At 34.7% G+C, this 22,445-nt stretch overlaps 1 protein-coding gene across 3 annotated transcripts in view; it reads right to left on the bottom strand.

The window, feature by feature from the left end:
- The window catches only part of taf6 (TAF6 RNA polymerase II, TATA box binding protein (TBP)-associated factor), a 156,004-nt gene that overhangs the window by 90,177 nt on the left and 43,382 nt on the right, over nt 1–22,445 (bottom strand). For all 3 annotated transcript variants that reach the window (XM_073950191.1, XM_021476094.3, NM_001004557.1), the window contains 1 exon segment: nt 11,029–11,192. In XM_073950191.1, coding sequence (XP_073806292.1) covers nt 11,029–11,184 — 156 coding nt within the window. In that variant the 5' untranslated portion in view covers nt 11,185–11,192.

Below are 22,445 nucleotides of genomic sequence, written 5' to 3'. Positions count from 1 at the left end.
GGTTTTGAATTTGCAATAACATATACTCCATGTACTCCATGACTAAAAATGCTAACTTATACAGCATAAAGTGTTTCACGGATCCCATCTGGGCAGAAATTATTTAAAATGGGTTTTACCTAAGAGACATGTTCACATCGCACACAAAACACCCTAGACACTTATCTTCAAACCTTATGGCATCGTAATTCAGTTAAAGCATTTTGGGAAAAGGTTACTGACTAACTCTCCAATACGGATGCAACGATTTTAAATTTTGTTTGTAAGATTATAGTCTGAGAAATAATCACAGTTTTACGGTTATGATTATTATGCATTCATTAATTTCAAACGCCACTAGATTAGAAAATAAGATTAAAACTTTTATTTTACAGTGTTATTTATTGCTGCTCAGTAACTAATTAATACAGCACAAAATAATATAAAAACAAACAAAAGTAAATTTCTCTTTGTGCTTAAAAATAAGTAAATGTTTTTAACATTTTAAACAGAAATCATTTTATATGTAAATATGACAATATAACAAATACAAACAGAATAATAAATAAATAAAAACAATATTAAATTAAAAAAAAAATATTTGTCTAATCCAGGGCTTGAAACTGCCGGTGCTCCCAACTTCAAAAAGTTAGGAGCACCAGAAAAGGAGTGCCCACCAAAAATGAATGAGCACCACTGAAACTTGTATATTAACGGATTTATTGTTTTTGAAAACAACATCAATTAGGACAAACAAAAACCAGAAACAACTATCTAACTAATTCTGTGATGACTTATTGATATTTGCGCACTAATTTCAAAATGAATGTCTAATAATTATAAAATATTAATGATGTCAATGATGACAATAATACTATCAATGAATAACATTTCTCATTATCATTCTGCCTTATATGTGTGAGTTATCAGCTATAAAATGTCCAACTGTTACTTTGTGAAAAATAAATCTATGGTTTGCATTAAAACATAAAGCATTCCAGCAAGAAATGTTTATTTTGCACTATTGTTTTATATACTGGTCAATTTATTAAACAGAAAGAATGGACAAAAGAAAAGATAAAAAAGTCTGCACCTCTTTAAAAGTGTTGGTTTCGGTTTGGTCATTGTAAATGCTCAGCCTCGTTATGCACTGATTTTAATTACTGTGTGTGAAAAAAGGCGGCGAGTTTAGGATGATTTATACTTTTGCGCCAAGAGCACACATATACTACGGCGCAGCCTACACGTTGATGCATAGTCCTACGGCGTGGCTGTCGCTGATGCGCACCTCTCAAAAAATGTATACACATCGCAACAACGCGTAGCACAAGCTTTGTGATTGGTCGGCTTGGTAGCGCTGACGAGTCTGGGCCGAACCGAGAGTGCGCAAGCCCAATGGACCTGATTTTTTACAAGTGTGGAGTTCCGTGAAGGAGCTCCGGATGGAAAGTTTTCTTTTGTGTTTACCTCATGGTTAAAGTTGTTGCATATTTACCGGTTCCTGCCTCAAAATGAGCGAGTTTGAGTCACTTGTACATTAAGCGTTCCGAAAAAACAACACACCAGCGAAGAAACTCCACACAGAGGAACATTAACACCTCACTGCCAACTAGCTTTTGTGTTATTGCAGAACAACAGAAACAGCGCGCAGAAGTATACATGCACAGCTATGCGTGTTGCATGCGCCATGGGTCACGCCGATCACTTGACGCTGAAGTATAAACCAGGCTTTAGCTGGCCCATATAAGCAGGGCAGAGCAGGATTCTCGCGATGACCACGAGCGCAATACTGTTTTCATGAGCCACAGTTTCAGTTTAAACTTAGTGAAGGCGAGCTTCTTTGGCGATGATGTGTACAGAGTTAGGTTTTACATTCAGCGGACATTTACATTTACATTATGCTGAATGCGCAGTAAATGCAATGCTACAAGATTCAGGCCATTAAACAGCTGATCCACTCTGAGTCTTTCAGTGCTCTTTCCAAAAGCACTCGGTTGATCTTGGCTGGTGGATTAGCATTCACTACATGATGGCTCTTATTGGTGCCATTAATAATAACTCTAAACGGGTTTGCAAACCTGTGTATTTTTCATGTACTGTTTCTTACTCAGACTTCAGCCACAAAAGCCTCCTTTCATCCCAAAGAGGTGCGCCTGAAAAGCACGAGCTCGCTGCGTCGTGTGCGCGTCGCTCTAGTGGAAAAATGAACGTGCACAAGCTTGCCTAAGTTAATAGCCTCAGTCATAGTTAATCTATTGTGCGTGGTTATTAGTCTCAGTGACTAAACTAGCGCACAGTTTAGTTGCAGCAGTTTTGTTCCGTGCAGAAACACAGTGTTGCAAAGCCTTTACAATTAATTAACCGTGATGAATTATAGCGCAGTTAATAGTGAAACCGGTTAATCCTTTCATCCTTTCTTTCCAACTTTATGGAATATCAAATTCCAACAGTCTCTATCCCTCTGCCTACTTGGTGACATATCCACATTAGACATAAATTATATAAATGGTCAATTACTACTGGTGGCTCTATCACCAAGAAAACTATCCTCATGAACTGGAAATCAAGAAATACCATTCACATTTCATCTTGAAAAAATAAACAGAATACATCTCCGTAAAGATCCTCTTTGTCTGAACCCATTCTACAACAACACCTTCATCAGTACATAAACATAAGGAGAGGGGGGCGAGGGGTCAGTAAGGGGTAAAAACTGTGTCTAATATTAAATGTAATTAAATATCATAAATAAGGGGGGAAAATGATTTAGTATAAATTTTTATTAGCATTTCCCACATCATAATTCTGTTTTTATGTACTTTATTTCCCCTCTTGTTTTGTTAGTTTTTTTTCTTTTTTTCTCAAATTTATTTTATCATTATTTATTTATTTTTCTTTTTACCTCAGTTTTTTGTGACATCTTCAATGTACAGCTTGTATTAGAGGTGAATACGAAGTGGTGTCTTGTTTCACCTGTTCTATCCCTGGCCAGTCTAACACTAGATTAAAAAATTGAAAAATTTTGAATATAATTAAGATCGCCAGCTGCTTTGTCACCAGGACGTGGAGATGGAATAATTTAAGATTTTAAACCCAGTAAATAGGCGAGAAAAAAACTAATAAAGGCACAAAAGTAGCATCTAATATTATGCGGTGCACACACAGCATATATATATATATATATATATATATATATATATATATATATATATATATATATATATATATATATATACACATATATATATATATATATATATATATATATACACATATATATATATATATATATATATATATATATATATATATATGTGTGTGTATTATTTCGGCTAGAATAAAAGCAGTTTAGTTCATTTTAGGGACAAAATTATTAGCTTTATTACCTTTAAGCTAATTTTTACCTTGATAATTTACAGAACAAACCATCATTATACGATAAATTGCCAAATTATCCTAACCTGCCTAGTTAAACTAATTAACCAAGTTAAGCATTAAAATGTCACTTTAAGCTGTATAGAAGTGTCTTGAAAAATATCCAGTAAAATATTATTTACTGTCATCGTGGAAAAGATAAAATAAAACTGTTATTAGAAATGAGTTATTAAAACAATTATGTTTAGACATGTGTTGAAAAAATCTTCTCTTTGTTAAACAGAAAATGGGGAAAAAATAAACAAGTGGTCTAATAATTCAGGGGGCTAATAATTCTGACATCAACTGTATATCTATATATATATGTATATATATATATATATATATATATATATATATATATATATATATATATATATATATATATATATATATATATATATATATGTACTCAAGTAAAACTCAAAATGGTGTAAAAAAAATATATAAATATTTTTGCCATTACACTTCTTATTTACGTTATAGTGACAGTATTCTTTAATTTTATAGTTTATAGTATTGAAAAGAAAATAACATAGCCATTACCTCATCCATGGTTAAACCAACAACTACTAAAATACCATTGTGAACATTATGAACCCCACCACCACCATTCTTGTTGAAGGACACTGAATAGACAGAATAAAAACAAATATTATTTCAAAGAACTGTTCCTCATCTGAAAGATCTTTTTTCTGGGGACCTTTTACCAAAGCTGGTAAATGATTTAATCACCTGACAACAGTGCTTTACAAGATTTTCAACAGGAAACCTAACTAACTGCCTCACGAGACTCTTTTCCATGACTCCCAGGTCATGTGCTCATGTGGGACATCTTGTTGGACACACACTTTCGTAGAGACAAAGGATCTCTGGAATTAATGCATATGAACCAAATACAATCATTTAAAGTGTTACAACTAAGGCAGATGTATCCTTAAATAATATGCCATAGTTTTCCTCATATTGCAACTAGGGTTGTAACAATATACCGGTATGACGGTCTACCACGATTTGAACGTGCACGATTATCATACCATGAACAATTGCATATCAACGGTTTTAACCCTTAAAGACCGAGACAGCCGCCCGCGGCTAAAAATAAGTATTGCTCTTAAATGTTTAATAACTTTTGATCCGCTGATCCGATTCATACAATTCAAAGATTGGCTTAAAGAAGAGAATCTCAGCTTTCCAGTGCTGTATCACATAACTGATTTGACAAAGAAACGCTCGTCACTGTGTCTCCGGACAAACCAGACATGATACATTGATGCATTGTCCCTCCTCCATGCCCAGATTGGTTCAAACTCGCTATATCATAACCAATAAGCATAGGTTTCGCTTTTGTTCGTGGACCAACAATGAGCTTTTTGAACAACACGGAATGAGAGATAGGCATACATTTATGTGCAGCTAAATAAAACGCAAAAAAAAGAGTTTTGCATGAAATAATTCTCATACTAAGTACTTTTGCATGCACAGGAGCACAGAAGCACAGAAACATGACAAAACAGTGACACAGCAAAGACGAAGTGCTGCTCTTGCTGTTTTCAAAAGACGCAAATGAAGGTGCAGCTGTTTGTCTGCATTGCAGACAACCATATCCATATCCATAGACAACCATATCCATGCTGGCACATAAAACCTAAGGATGTTCCATATTGAATCTAGTTTCGTTATGTAACTATTTATAGTATAGTAAATATTTATATCTATTTTTTTACTGAGGATTTGCACCATGTTTATTTGGACTTTGACACATTATTTATTATTTTCTTATTTTTTTATTTGTTCATTGTAAGTGGTGTTGTTTATAGTAACTGAAAATATATTATTTGGAAAAAGTCAAATTTGCTTCACTTTTCTATTATTTTGTAACATTTTTTTTCTGTTTAGTTCATTCCCAGACCTTTTTGGGCAAATACATTGTCAGTAAATAAATGCATTTTTTCCCCCATAGAAAAACCTTTGTTCAGTCAGAAAACGTGTTGTTATTCTTTTCAGGGTCTTTGCTATGAGAATTACTATTTAATACCGTATACTGCGAAACCGTCAAACCGTGGTATTGTTTTAGACGATTATCATACCGTAAAAAATTCATACCTTTACAACCCTAATTGCAACCATTTTACAAACCAAGTTAATCAATGTGTTTTTTCTTAACCCTGAGCGGATGAAACCCTCTATGTCTTTGAAATGTATGGTGTCTGGTACTAAACGGAAACTAGTAAAAATTTGCAATACATTGGTGTACATGAAAAACTAGTTGTACAAACCATTTTTGTCTGGCAACATTTGATGTAAGTTAATTCCAAACTTACAAGAGATTTCACCAGTGAAATTAACAAGCAGTCTGTTACTGACTGATCCTGAGTACGATGGTACGGTGTGGCCGAAACCGCAAGAACTTCTGCAAACCAACTCTCATCAAAGTTCGTCACCTCTGTAACCCAGGACGACCACCACTCATGAGCGAGTGAATCCCAAAGACGTCACTGAAGTGAGTCACCAATCAATCAGGAATGCCATGTTTCCCTGAGGCCAGCCCAGCGAGGGAAACAAGATTTTAATAAAAGCGCAAATACCACAAACAAATGTTGTCTCTTGCTGATCTGGTACAAATTGACCTTAAGCATTTTAAGATAAGCCAAATCTCTGCTTCTGTGGTTCCTCAGGTGTGATTCTAAGATCTAGTAATAAGTACTAGAATTAATTTGAGATGGTCGTCAACTCATTTTGCATGCTTTGAACTGCATCTGTGTGTATGTGTGCGTTTATTATTGTTTATTACATAGTTAGTTTCATGTATCAGAGTGTAGCTCAATAAATCTTTCTTTTAATTTTGGTAAGAACTGTGTTTGTGTTAATGTGCTTGTAAGACATTGCCTCAAGCTGTAGATTTTGTTACCTAGCTAAAATTTAACCCAACACTGTGTTATGTTATTATCGTTGGCCACGGAAATAATATAAGCAAGATTGGTAAGATACAATGTCTTCTATTTGCTGGACAAATGGTAGATAAAGTGTAAATCTTTTAATATGATTTAGTCTGACTCAATTAAGTTGAATCCAGTGATTTGAATCCTAAGATTTGATTCCTTGAAATGAGCAAATAAATCCCTGATCGACCTTTTAATGTAGGTTGATACCCTACACTATAATCTTCTATGTTAAGCTGCTTTGACACAATCTACATTACAACAATTGAATTGAAATCTCATTACTATCATTATTAGTATTTCTACCATTGTCATCATTCAGGTAGCTGTTGTAGAGCAAGTTGTAGTAGTAATAGTAGTAGTTGTTGTTGTGGTTATAGCAGTTAGGGATGCAACGATTAACTGGTTTTACTATTAACCGCACTTTAATTTAATTCATTCATTCATTTTCTAGTCGGCTTATTCCCTTTATTAATCCGGGGTTGCCACAGCGGAATGAACTGCCAACTTATCCAGCGTTTTTTTACGCAGCGGATGCCCTTCCAGCCGCAACCCATCTCTGAGACACATCCACATCCACACACACACACACACACACAACTGGAGCACCCAGAGGAAACCCCTGCGAGCGCAGGGAGAACATGCAAACTCCACAAAGGAACGTTGGGATGACAGGGGGCTTTTTTGCTTCATGCTTCATTTATTTTTTACGCAAACCATAGAATTATTTTTCATAAAGTAACAGTAGATGTGTGTGTGTGTGTGTGTGTGTGTGTGTGTGTGTGTGTGTGTGTGTGTGTGTGTGTGTGTGAAGCACACTTGGCAATAAAATTTATTCTGATTCTAACTTTTTATAGCAAATAACTCATATAATAACTAATAACTAATTCAAGGCAGAATGATAATGAGAAATGTTATTCATTGTTAGTACTACTGTCATCTTCACCATCATTAATATTTTAGAATTATTTGACAATCCTTTTGGAATTATTGTGCAAATATCAATAAATAATCACAGCATTACTTATATAGTTGTTTCTGATTTTTGTTAGTTCTAATTGATGTTTTTTAGAAATACAAAAAATTTGTTAATATACAAGTTGCAGTGGTACTCACTAATATTTGGTGGGTGCTCCAAAATTTTTGAAGTTGGGAGCACCGGCAATTTCAAGCCGTTTTTCAAAAAAACAAATAGATTTTTTATTTATTTATTCATTTTTTTTTATTATTCTGTCATTTATTAACAGAGTAAAATTATTTCTATTTAAAAGTCAAAAACATTCACTTATTTTTAAGCACAAAAAGAGAAACTTACTATTGTTTGTTTTTTATATTATTTTGTGCTGTATTAATTAGTTACTGAGCAGCAATAAATAACAATGTGAAATAAAAGTTTTCATCTTATTTTCTAAACTAGTAGGGTTTGAAATGAATTAATGCATAATAATCGTAATAACCATAAAACCGTGATTATTTCTCAGATTATAATCAAACAACCAAAATCTATAATCATTGCATCTCTAGTTCTATGTTACATGCTCCATTTAACTGTTATCGATAGTTATTGAGTTATAGCCCTTGGTTATGAATGAATTCTACAGAATGTTTGTGAAATACTTAACGTTTGGTATTAATTAAAAACTGGGAATGTTTTAAATGCATTGGTTTATATGAAGAAACCATACGATAAAAAAGTCCATGTTATAATACCTTAATTTAACAACTATCCTATCAAAGCGGCACACACACAATATGCCAACCCGGCCTCCTAGAGGAGGGAATGGGGTGTGATCCAACCCCACACATTCTCTGATTGGACAATCCATGTGTAGGCCCAGCCTATACCAATGCAAACAAGGGAAAATTTCTTTGTCATCATAACTCATTTCTAATAACGAAGTTCTCATAATATTTGACTAGATATTATCCAAGATACTAGTATTTAGCTTGAAGTGACATTTAAGGGGTTAATTAGTGCAATTAGGCAAGTCAATGTATAACAGTAGTTTATTCTGCAGACAATCAAAAAAATATATTGCCTAAGGGGGCTAATAGAATGGAGCGAATAAAATAGGTTTCACAAATATTTAAACTTGATTTTATTCTAGCTGAAATAAAAAAACAAATAAGCCTTTCTCCAGAAAAAAATATTATAGGAAACACTGTAAAATAAATAATTGGGAAATAATTATATATAAAAATAAATTTACAGAAGGGAGAATAATTTTGACTTCAACTGATAATCGTTTTGAATAATTATGATTACAATTATGACCAAAATAATCATGATTATGATTTTTCCCATAATCGAGCAGCCGTAGGTTAAGTGTAAGCTTTGAATAAGAGGATGCCCTTCCAGCTACAACCCATAAGGGTTGGGTACCGAAACCCTTGGTAACCGGTATGTATCGGTATTAAATCAGCGTATGAATTTCGGTGCCTAATTTTAGTGCTACGGCAAGGACATGTGAAGCATCAAAGGGGTGCATGAAAAAAGGCAAGGATTCTGACACAGCAACGTGCTTTACAAAAGCTGCGTGTAAGGGGGGAATATGTCAGACTTAAAGACACATTTGAGGGCTCAAAAAGAAAGAGGATCGCCTCTCTCGCATGCTCTAGGTGTCACGCGCAGTCGCTCCCTCGGGCACTCGCTTATGCCCACTCGCTCTGTTTTTGAGGCACTTTGCTCTCTCTGTGAAGGTGCTGCGTGCATCAGTTCCCCGCATTGGTCAGAAGTTGACGCCCAAATTGACACAGGTAATAAAAAGATTAAACTTCAGTCATGTTCATGTTGTGAAACACTATCAAAATGTCTGCTGTTGATGATATTAGACTTCAGTTTTCAATAGCGATTTTAACACTGTTAATATAGGATGTCCTCGGCTATGCAGAGACCATTATCAATCAGAAATCTAGTGTACATAGTTTTACGTTAGGAAATGCAGTGTTGAATTTACAAACAGTCGGCAAGAACCAAAGAAAGAACAGATGTAACACATTGATCAAATATAGTTTTCAGTCATGCTCATGTACGTCATATTCAACTCGTTTAGATTTACATTTATTCATTTTTGATTTCCGTCTTCAACACAGGATTTATTTACAACACATTTTTAATTAAACATAATAGTTTTACTAACTAATTTCTAACATCCACTGTTTTATCTTCCCCATGTTGACAGTCAGTGTATAACATTTTACTAGATATTTTGCAAGACTGTTGTATTCAGACAAAGTCCCTTTAAGTATTTTATAGTTTTTTTTTTTTTATTTAGATTAAAGTGTAATTTAGACTTAATCAGTTAACTACGAAAGTTGAAAAAATTAGTCAAATTATTTTGTAACTGATTTGTTGTGTAAATTAAAAATATACAGTAAATATTTCCTAAGTAGGCTAATAATACTGACCTTATTTTTATTTAAATTAAAAATTGATTTATTCACAAAATAAACAATAAGAAATATGACTTATTACGACTCCAGAATAATTATTTTTTAGGAAACACTGTGAAAATTTTCAGAAATATTATTTTAAATGAATGGGAGGGCAAAATAAATTGACTTCAACTGTAGGCCTTTAAAGTTTACAGGTGCAACAATGTGATTTGATGTACTTGAATGGTAGAAATGTGTTCTCCTACACCTGTGTAACGTTACTTGTCAAATAAATGAGTTATTTATTTTATTTATTAAAGTTATTTAATTATCTTGTTTATGACGACTTTAGAGTGATGCATGAAAACAAATGACTTCGAATAATGTTTTAAGTATTTTGTGATATATATGTTAAAATGTGCTCCTAAAAGTACATGGCCCCTGCCCGCTCCCCACAGGTTAATAGTAAGCTAATGTAATTTCATAATACAAATCTTAAATTCATGCTAACCAACAAATGATCAAAGGCAATTTTTTAAAATAGTTTGTCAAATAAAATATTTTTCTAGAGTCATCCACCATAATTTTGTGGCACCGGTATCGTTTTAAAAGTATCGAAAAAAAACCCAAACGATACCCAACCCTACAACCCATCCCTGGGAAACATTCATACACACTAATACACTACGGACAATTTAGCCAACTTAATTCACCTGTACCGCATGTCTTTGGACTGTAGGGGAAAGAGCACCTGGAGAAAACCCAAACGCAGGGAGAACATGCAATGTTAATTATTTAAAGATCCATGTTAATTATTAATTAAGGAATGCCCAAATAATGTAGCCTAGTTTACAGAAAGCATTATGTTTTTTGTAAGATTGGATCTGTATCGGTCGATACTCAGAATTTCGGGATTGGGATAGGATTGGCTAAAAAAAATGGTATTGGTGCATCCTTAGCTCAAACCACTAAAAGCGATGCTTTTGCATAAAAGCGAAAGCAGTGTTTTCCAAGTGTGTGTAGGAACAGCTAATTTGAGCCATAGCAATCACAAAAGGCAGGGGAAAGTATTTAGCTCAGTAAAGTAAGCGGAACGTGTTGCGTTTTCCACATGGTTTTAGATGTGATATGTTAATAGCCTATAAAGAGTTTTCAAGAAAAAAAAAAACAGTAAAAGCCATGCAGAGCTGTGTTACACACCAAATAAAAGGTGATTAAAAAAACCCTAATAGGGACACTTTAAGGGTTAAATGCGTTATGAAAATGAAGTTATGCTTACACTGTTACATTCATCAGACAAAATTGCTATTGTAAATACCTGTGCAATCTCTTTGATCCTGTAGCTAACTTCTTCACTGAGGGTCAGACAGCTGTCTTCCTGCAGTGAGCCTATACCCACCGACTCAGCCATTGCCTTCATGGAATCAGTGGGCAGGATCACAGAACACAGCTTCTGTCTGCGTTCCTCTGCCATTTCTCACTCTGTAGGAGGAAAATATCAGATATTTAGGATGTAAAGAGAACGTAATAATTATTGCTATAAATAATGACACACATAAAAATATGTATATGACAATTCCATAAAAATGTCAACCTTATCATAAAAACAATAACTTTTTACCAAAATAACAAAACCAATCTAAATTTGCTCATTAAGGTCTATATTTTATTGTCATGATATGCCCTTGTAGAATTTTTAAGGAAATTTCTTTGTTTATCCATGAAATATGAGGATTGTGCCAATAGTAAATTTCATTTTCATCCAACCACATTTCATGCTTTAAAAAAGTGGTTAAAGGTTCCATGTTTTAATTAAAAGGCTTCTACACACCAGGTCGCTTTTCGTTTGCGTATATCGTCAGCGTTTTACGAGACGTTTTTCCATATTCAAACCCAGGCAGTTTTCATTGGCGTCAAGCAGAAGAGTATGCAAAATCACTCCTTGATGTTAGATGGTTCTATACAACTCTAAGCTTCTGACACCAGCTTATAACACAGAAGAAGAGGAGGAGAGGAAGTTCACACGCTTGTTGTTAAAGTTACTGGTGACTCGAACAATTACTGATTATTGTTCACCAGTGCAATAAGCAACTTCACGTTCATATCGGCTCTGGGCATCTTCTTCAATGTGCGCTCGCATTGACAGTTTTGCGCTTGAGCGCCTCCAAGTGCTGTTTACTGTAACCTCAGTAGCTCCGTGCACGTGAACAAAAGTGCCGATCTAATTGGTGGAGAAGGTTTTGATGCGGCACGTCAAAAAAAAAAAAAAAAACGAGCATGAGGCGTTTTTTAAAATGATGCTTTTGCGCCAGCCGTTTTGCGCGTTGGTGTGCACGATCAAATTTGACTCTCTGAGACGAGATGTTAAATGTTGATGGAAAACCCTAGGAAAAATACATTACGGTGTGCACGGGCCTTAAACATAGGCATACTGCAGAAGGATTGGGTTTTGTAGAATAAATAATTACCTTAATTTTTTCATAACATCACTACCTTTTTAATTTGAGCAACATATTTAAGACATCACGCAGCTTTGATAATGTCTCACGTCTGTAACTATTGAATTAAAAAGTTTATATTGTGTAATAAATATGACAAATAAAATGAAATAGATCAATGCTAATTACTAGGGATGTAACGGTATTGTAAATACCGTCATACCGCAATATTAATTTTTTTCGATATTACCGAAGTCGCATGACTCGGTAAAACTATAGGTCTTCTGAGAAAATTTGCTTAGGCGAATGAAGCGAACGGGAGGTAGCGAAAACTACAATACCCATCAGCCCATGCTTGACCATCATCCCTTGCGGTCTGTTGTCGCTACAGATCCAGTAATGCGGAAATGGAGTGTGCTGCTAGAAGCGGGGATGAAAAGAGCTCTCGAGCGCCGAAAACGGAGCGTTTCGAAATGTGTGGATAATGTCTCAGTGTGGATAATAAAAAACGGAGACATCTGAAAACGGAGGCGGGGCTGCAGATGTTCGCCTCTCTGATTGGGGCTTTTCCTGAATATTAAGTAGCCTAACACGCACAGTTCAGTCCTGCATCCTCTCCTTGTAAGTTCAGACTTCGCAAGTTTGATCAAGGCTGCAGTCTCTTCTTCTCAGTTTGATATGGAAAAGCAGACTATACCGAGGACACGGGTAAATCTTCAAAGGGAACAGTGTACTTTATAACTTCATTCACATCACCCTGGCTTCGTTGTTTCACTTTATCAACAATAAAATGTAAACATGATTTAAGGAACTGCCTATTTTCATTTTAATATTAGCAACTTAGACAGCAGACATGTTGAGGCGTCGTGCTGCATAAGATGAGCGTCATCTTCACTGTATGGATGTTTATAACAAAACGGAGCCGATAACAACTGCCTCCTTTCAATTTCAGTGAAAATACGAAACACAGCCTCTCTTTTGAGTATCAGTTTTAATAATCGATAATGACCATTATAAAAGTATAACATACAATAAGTTTATACATTATAGGAAATAAAGGCAAGCGATCAGTCAATATACAGAATGTACGTGGTTACATTAATCATTAACTTATCTTTGCGCTCAGCCAAAACACGTTACCTGAGAACAAGTAATAGATTCCAATGACCAAAGTCAGGGAATATGTCGTTAGATAAAGACAACAAGATAAATGAAATATCCCGTTTAATAAATATAGTGAGATTAGATCCAGCGGGAGATGCTTGATGAGAAGTCCGACTAGCACAGCTCTCATCTGTGTAGATGGGCTGAGTGTGATTAAATGTTGAATGTGATGAGTTTTCAACAATACTAAATTGAAACTTTATTGTTTTTACATGGTTTAATAATTTTTTGTTCCTGTTTCAAAGCTTACAGATAGATGGCTAATTTGTATGTCATTGACACTTTTGGCACTTTTTTGGAGTATTTTCATAAGCTTTGTTTTTTTCCTGTAAATGATTCAATAAATACCGTACCGTGACATTCATACCGAGGTATTACCGTACCGTGAAATTCTGATACCGTTACATCCCTACTAATTACGATGGACAATTCATCTCAGGTCTTTGCTCTAAACAAATACAATTTTGCATTATGGAATAGGGTTGTGACAATTGACGATGCCGTCATCCATCGCTGATGGCCAACAAGCTTCACAATGCTGAACCGGCATCGCGATCCATCGGCTATTTATAATGATATATAACTTTTTATTTGCATGTCATCTTAATAGCAATAACGGTCTTTTCATGAGCTGTGTTAAATGTTACATATAGCTGCCACTTGCATGGCTGACAGCATTGTGAGGATTAAATGAAAAATTATACAGAAACTATCACACTTAAAATGTGTAGATTTAGTGACCAACGCAGTTAACTGCAAACCCCGTCCCACAGAATTTACAGTGAATGGCTTTTGTCATTTTTATAGTGGACTTAAAACACTGGAAGTCTTTTATCCACTCTCAAAAAAGTGTAAATGGTGCATTAACATTCAGCAGATGATCACTAATAAGATGTGTCATTATTAGTAACTGTAGGTAAATCTGTCAGTTATTTTCATTCTCTCATCTTCAGCGCTTCACAGTTTCACGGTTGTAGCCCCTGTTATCTGAAGGCAGAAGGCATTGACTGAGTGATTGACAGCTGATATTAATCATTTGCGTTTAGTTCTAAAGCAGTAAGCCAATAAGAAGAGCATAAAGGCGGGGCAAGCATTGCAGGATTTTTTTTTACTTCAGGAAGTTCACATAATACCTGTTTTAATCTGTTCCTGAGTGCTGCACGTTTGTTTAAGTGCAAAGATGCATTCTGCATAAATGTCACCTAAATCCACACACACGTGGAGGATTTTGGCATAAAAACAATGAAAATGTATGCACTACAGTGAACTCCAACTGAACTCTCGTCTCCTCCACCAGCTGTTGGAAAAGGCATTAGAACGCGGAAAAAAGTGATTGACAGGTGGTTAGTTGTTTGTAACTTTTATTCATGGTTTGGTTTGGTTACGGGTAAAGCAAAGACTATGTGGGTCAGTTAGTGAAAACGGTAGGCAACAATTAATTAATTCGTTATGAATCAATTGATATTTACCATTAGACATCGTACGATGCCAAATTGGTCAACATTGCCCAAAACTATTATGAACCTGGTCATTTTGAACCCTATATTAATATAAGCAAATGTAAATTAATATAAGCAAATATATAAAATGTGATTAATCGCAAAAAATTGTTTTTAAAAGGTGCGATTAATTAGTTAATTTTTTTTATCGATTGACAGCACTAATATATATAAATATTAGGGCTGTAACGACACACCAAACCCATGATTCGGTTCGTATCACGATTTTTGACCCACGATTCGGTTCGTATCACGATTTTTTTTTTTTTTTTTTTTTGTGTGGGGTGGGGAAAAAAAAGATTTTTAAAACTTTTTTTATTAAATAACATTTGAAAAATCTTTATAAACTAAACATCAAAGAACAATATTACCTATGCAAATTATTAACAATATAAATAGCCATATATAAAATAAATAAATAACCAAAGCTATATCACTTTTGTTTTCTTTGTAACAAAATACTGTTGAAAAACCAAACAGAACTAAACTCCATTGTGTAGATGGTTCAAGCATGTTGAAAATTCTTTTTCAATCAAGTTCTCTTACATAGAAAAAGTAAATTAAATAGCTACTAGGGATGCCCATTTCGTTAATTTTGCTAAGCGACAACCGCCGCTCATTAATCGGTTATTACCGGTTAACTGGTCAGATTACTATTAATTTTATATTAAACAAATTGACCTGTCTATTTTGTGTCTGACACATTAAATATTAAATATTGCATTTTAAAATACTGATTTATTTTTATATGTTAGCATATTAATAATAGAACATAACAACAGAGCATCTTCACACACCTGCAGTGTTTAGCACAGAAGAGCAGAATAATCTAAATAAAATGAATAAAATAAATAGGACTGCCCTAATTTATTTTCACTTAAATAATTAATTTATATTACAAAACGAAAATACTGACTGATTCTTTTTAATAACCGGCATATGCTTTTTTTCCAATCATATGTTTTTTCTTCCGTCAAATAAATATCGCAGACTTCCTCAAATTGCCCGCTCCACGGAAAATATGCATTTATTTAATGCCCCGCTGTTATTATTATAATCACAAAACCTTTTACATTTTAATAGAAATCATTATTTTAAAGAATATGTCCTGATATAGTCTATGGTTTCCTCTCTCTCCCTCGCGGTTCAAGTGCGCGCGCTGTGTGATGAAAAGACAACAACGCGCGCATATGTTGACTTTTTGTAAACAGTTTTGTTGTTAAAATATGATATTGCATTAATGTGCATACATGCTTTATAAGCTGTAAAATAAAAAGTAAAGCCTATTTGTTGCGTTTATTACGCAGATCCAGGTCAACATAAGCGCTGCAGCATCAACACGTCTGTATCAAACAGCAATATTCTTCTTCCATTTTGCTTTTTTGGCAAATGTGTCTGTAGTCACGGGTTATACGTTGTCGTCCCGCAAAATAAGTATGCCTTGCAGTTAAACAAGGGGCCGAATACAAGGCGCACCTCACTGCCTTTATGTTGACAAGGAGAAAAAAAAAAGAGGCGCGGTCCTCTTATGAAACGACTGAATCAGCTGGGTATCGATTGTGCAAAAGTGTTGCTGTCTGTGTTGTTGTAATTGTAATATTTAATACTATTGTGATATTCATGATTTGTACATTCATACAGCTCTGGATAACTTAAAACAGCGATTAGACCTTCAGAGCGGCATTAATGCGTCCTGAAGTAAAGCGAAACGGCTATAAACTCCAGCAAGATAGAGTGATTATATGCACAGCCATATACCTTTATCTCTAAATAAAGTATAGCTATAGAAACTGTGTTCATCTTAACTGAAAGCCTAGTCATGTTTTCTGACCTCACGCATCGCGCACCTGTCAGTCAGCACTCACAAAGGTTCAAACAGAAAGCGCACAGCACGGTTACAGAAAAGTTTGCGCTGTTACCTGACATCTGGTGAACGCCCATCCCTCTCTGCGCAGCCACATTACCAGTGTGAGCAAATCAACGTATATGCGCTGAAAATCCGGCCGCTTTCACAGCAATGTTTCTGGCGTTAGAAACATAGCAATGGCAATGTTTCTGGCGTTGTCGGTTGTCAAGCGGGGTTAAGTTGGTTTTGTTTTTGATATTCCTGACACATTCAGATGGTCCCTTACTAAGAGCTCCGTGTGAGCTCTCCCGGCTAAATATTGCAAGGGCTTAAACGGAGCAGTGTTCGTATGTCGAACGAAAAAAAAAAGTGATAATTAGCTCAACTTTTGCAGGCACGCGTGACGTTATTGGAAAGGTAGTCACGTGGTGTGTCGCGATTCTCCCTTATCACACCGCGACACAGGATCGTAGATCTGAGTGTCGCGATTTTGATTTCATATCGTGTATCGTTACAGCCCTAATATATATATATATATATATATATATATATATATATATATATATATATATATATATRTRTGTATATATATATATATATATATATATATATATATATATATATATATATATATATATATATATATATAAAAGATCAATGAATATATATATATATATTATATATATATATTAAGGGTGGAGCCGAAACCGAATACGGTATTCGGAAAGGCACGAATAGCGTGTTTTTACGAATACTTGATTCGAACAAATACTTGAAAAATTATTTGTATTAGGGAGCAAGAAAAACACTATATCAAAAAGCAGCGTTTCCTCATGAGACCACAGTGCATGCCCGCGTGAGTGAGTGAGTGAGTGAGAGAGAGTGAGAGTGAGAGTGAGAGAGAGAGAGAGAGACGCTCAATGCAAAAAGCGCCAAAGCCCGAAACTGAAAGCGAGACGTGACTTTTAAGGGACTGTTTCATATGGATTTATTAATCATTCTTACTGTTCAGTGATCGCAAACTGCCATAGTTTATTAAAGACGCAAACCTCTCACTGCACGCCAGCTGCGCGCCTTCAGCAGATCTCCTCATTCCTGCAGCACGAGAGCTTTACGATTGTTTATGCGCGCCAAAAGTGGTGGATCTGTCCGGTAAAATATCTGACTGCGTGTCACCGCATCCCTAAGGACTGTTTGGCGAAATATTTGACTGCATGTCAATGCATAACAAACGACTGAAACGATATAACTAGAGAACTCTCCACTGTGCTACTAAGTGAGAGCGTATGGCAAGCCGTTTTAGCATTTAAACCTTGTTCAGACTATCCATAAATATATTTAGAGATATCTTTAATTATATTTTGACTTGTCATAATTATAATTTGACTAGTCAGATAGGAAATATCTGCAAATATATTATGACTGACTAGATATCTCTAAATAAGTTTTGACTAGTCACAATTGTAATTAGATATTTCTCCAAATGAATTTTGACAAGTCAAAAATCCAATTCAAGATATCTACAACTGTAATTAGACTTTTAGTAAATTAATTAGAGATATCTTCAAATATATTTGTAAATATCTCTAAATATGAATTTAAGATCTCTCTAAATGTATTATGACTAGTAAAAACACAGAGATATCAATTACAATTGTTACTAGTCAAAATTAATCTGATTTTGTACTAGTACAATTGTAATTGCAGATATGTCTAATTGTCATTCTGAGTAGTGGAATTATAATTATGACTAGTCAAAATATAATTACAGATATCTCTAATATATTTATGGAGTCAGAACAAAGATTTAAATGCTAAAAAGGCTTGCCTTAGAGAGCGCTTCTCACTGAACAGAGCAGCAGCGATGACGTAAGTGTGCCGAGGCCCGATATGGTGTGAGCGCGGGCCGTCGGGGGAGACGGGAGGGGGGACAAGCGTGCTTTGGCCCGGTTCGAGGCAACTGTACCTATAGTGTGAGAACGGCCTCAGTCAGTAGTCGGAGGGCGGGGCGGAGATAAAAGGTGTCTGGCACAAGCTTCTCCACAGCAACAGACAGAAGGCTCGGCTGAGCGAAAAAAATACTTCACTGCATCATTATTTTTGTTAAATAGATTTTTGTACCTTAATTGGGTTCCAAAGGCAGTTTATAAACTTGTAGCGGAGTTGAAGCGGAGTTTGATCGGGATATTCTATTACGCTGCATTATTGACGTCTGCAACCGGGTGCTCTGTTTACGCAACGTTAGCTCTGTTAGCGCAGTAATTTAGACAATAGAGTGTTGACAGAGTAACGTTAAGGTTCGTTTATAAAGGTTAAAACGATGCTTTTGCAGTTGTGTCGAATAGCATCCACTTATGGGAGTTATATGGTACGTCTAAATTACTGTCTTTTGCAGACAGCAAGATATATGCTATAGGCTAGTTAACCTTAACATAGCTTCCCGTCACTTTTTATTAACTTGAAACTCCTCAAATACATTTGGGCACCCAGAAAAAGAGTGAAAAAGACTGCTGCTGAGCCATTTCTTGGTCCTCCACCAGTCAAAAGAAAAAAAAAAACCTTCAGGTTCTGTGTGGAAGAATTTTACAGTCAGTGGAGCTGCAGATAAAACAAAGTGATACTGTATAATGTGTGCAAAAGTGAAATCAGCAGAGATATTAAACATCTGTCAACATCTATCCATAATCATTCATTCATTTCTTTTCGGCTAAATCCCTTTATCAATCTGGGGTTGCCACAGTGGAATGAACCACCAATTTATCCAGCATATGATTTACGCAGTGGCTGCCCTTCCAGCTGCTACCCAGCACTGGGAAACATCCATAAACTCTCTTTCACACACATATAATAGGGACAATTTAGCTTACCCAATTCACCTGTATTGCATGTGTTTGGACTGTGGGGGAAACCGGAGCACACAGAGGAAACCCACGCCAACATGGGGAGGAGCCAGTCGGGGCTCGAACCAGCAACCTTCTTGCTGTGAGGCGACAGTGCTACTCACTGTGCCACCGCGCAACCTTCTATGTAATGTATTATCACATGCACTAAAAGCATCCTCTCCTGATACTGTCTGTGAACCCCCCACAAGCATCAATCCCCTCAATCAGCACAGCTACGTTCTGCTAAATCCTCCACAAGCACCAAACCATCAACACAGCCACATTCTGCCCCAGCAAGTCAGTTTCAAACATAAAACAAAAAAACAAACAAACAAACAAACAAACAAACAAACTTTGTGTCTTTTTTGTGGCAGGCAGATGATAATAGCAGGGCTGTATCTTTTAGTATTATATAGAATACTTTTGTTCTGCCAGATCTCCCAGGCAGGGTTTTATTTAGATTTATTTAGCTAATTTTAGTTTTTGGAATTCTGTGCATTGGAAAGAAGTTCTTTCAGAAGAACAGTTTTTTGAAGTATTATTTGTTTTTATTCTGTCTATTCAGTGTCCTTCAACAAGAACGGTGGTGGTGGGGTTCATAATATTCACAATGGTATTTTATTAGTTGTTGGTTTAACCATGGATGAGATAATGGCTTCTATGTTATTTTCTTTTCAATGACATTTCTTGTCACATGTTCAAAAACAACAGCCAATATTGCATATCTATAATTTATATAATGGGTATAATTAAACAATACTTTCACTATAACGTAAATTAGAAGTGTAATAGAAAAAATATAAATTTTTGCGCCATTTTGAATTTTACTCGAATAAAAATACAAATACAAATACTTTTCCCCCCTCAACAAATACAAATACAAATACTCGCTGCTCCGCACATCCCTAATATATATATATATATATATATATATATATATATATATATATATATATATATATATATATATATATATATATATATAAATATATATATATATATACACATACACATACATATATATATATATATATATATATATATATATATATATATATATATATATATTAGTGTTAACTAATTAATCGCACCTTTTAAAAACAATTAATCGCAATTAATCATGATTAATCCCATTTAAAATACTGAAACTTGTAATTTTGGCTATGTAAATGTAAAAATTATGTAAACGCAAGACAAAGCATATTTAAATAAAAAATATAATTGTTTATTAGAATTTTTTGTTTAACTTGTAACGCAGATTTCTTCATGTAAACAACATACCCACAAGATCCTGGCTTGACAGCTATATTTATTACAAAAATTAAAACACAGGCATGTTAATGACAGTTAAATTTCAAAACAATCAATGCCAATAAAGAAAACATTGATTTCTATGTTGCATTCTAAGTGGACTGCAAAAAAATACCAAAATACAGGCATTGCAGATATGGAAAATGAAAAATTATAATAATAAACTATTGAATACAAACTGTTGCACTCATTGTAAAGTTTTTTTTTTTTGCTGTGAGTTGAGAACATTAGTTATAGAGCAGAAACAATTTTGCTTAATCCTCCCTTACATTTATCCAGTTGCTAAGACTAGGAGTATCCCGCAAGTGCACAGAGACTCCCAAATGCCCGCAAATGAATGATAATTTCTTGCAAACCTGTTGTTAAATACATTGCACACCCCTCTTGCCCCTACTCAGATACGTCGCTCACTCCACCCCTGACACAGACACACACAAAACGCGCTACAGACGTTTTGGCCCCAACGGCCTTCCATACTGGAGCGACTCCCCTCAGATTCAACAAGCATGATCATGTTAATCAAATTTGCTTAAACTAAGCGTCCTAAAGTATTACTGTATTTCACAAGGATTCTGACAAAACAACGCGAAGCATACGCTTTCGTTGCATTTAATGAGGAAACACACTAAACTTGGAGGGCTCATGCTAAAAGGCAGAGTAATGCCCTGTCTTTAACAGCTCGCGACTTCACCAGAGACGTTCTGAGTACATTCATATAAGACACCAATACTCCGATTTTAATATGATTAAGATTATACCCTTATTAAAATTCTACGGTGTAGCCTTAAAAGGAACCTTACCTTAAAGGAACACCGAGTCTTTCTGTTCGCCATGCGGTATCAACTTACAACAGAAGTCGAAAGTTAAAAATGAAACACCCGAAATTGCATGAAACTCTGGAGAGCCTGGTGATGCGACTAATTGTTTTATACTGAAACTTGCTTTCAAAAAGTGCTTTCTTGGTCTTATCCACATTTATTGCATGTTGAACACACGTTCACCCCAACAGGAAGTAAAAAAACCTGCAACTGCGTTAATTGCGTTAATTTTTTTAAAGCGTTAATTATTTAAAATTAATCGCATGCGTTAACGCGTTAATTTTGACAGCGCTAATATACATACATACATACAAATATATATATATATATATATATATATATATATATATATATATATATATATATATATATATATATATTAGTGCTGTCAATCCATTAAAAAAATTAACTAATTAATCACATTTTTTTTTTTTTTTAAATGAATCCCGAATAATCCGTTTTAAAAGACTGAAACTTTTAATTTTGGCTATTCAAATGTAAATTAATGTAAACTCAAGACAAAAACTATTTAAATTCAAAATAGAATTGTTTATTAGAATTTTTTGTTTAACTTGTAACAGATTTCTTCATGTAAACAACATACCCACAATAAACCATCAAGATCCTGGCTTGACAGCCATATTTATTACAGAAATAAAAACACAAGCATGTTAATGCCATTTGTATTTCAAAACAATCAATGCCAATAAGGAAAAAATATATATTTTCAAGTTGGATTCTAAGTGGACTGCAAAAAAAAAAAAGCCAAAATACAGG

This window comes from Danio rerio, chromosome 5 (genome assembly GCF_049306965.1).
Source record: "Danio rerio strain Tuebingen ecotype United States chromosome 5, GRCz12tu, whole genome shotgun sequence".
Classification (NCBI taxonomy): Eukaryota; Metazoa; Chordata; class Actinopteri; order Cypriniformes; family Danionidae; genus Danio; species Danio rerio.
The sequence above is the reverse complement of the archived record's forward strand: the minus strand, read 5'-3'. Positions and strand labels throughout refer to the sequence as shown.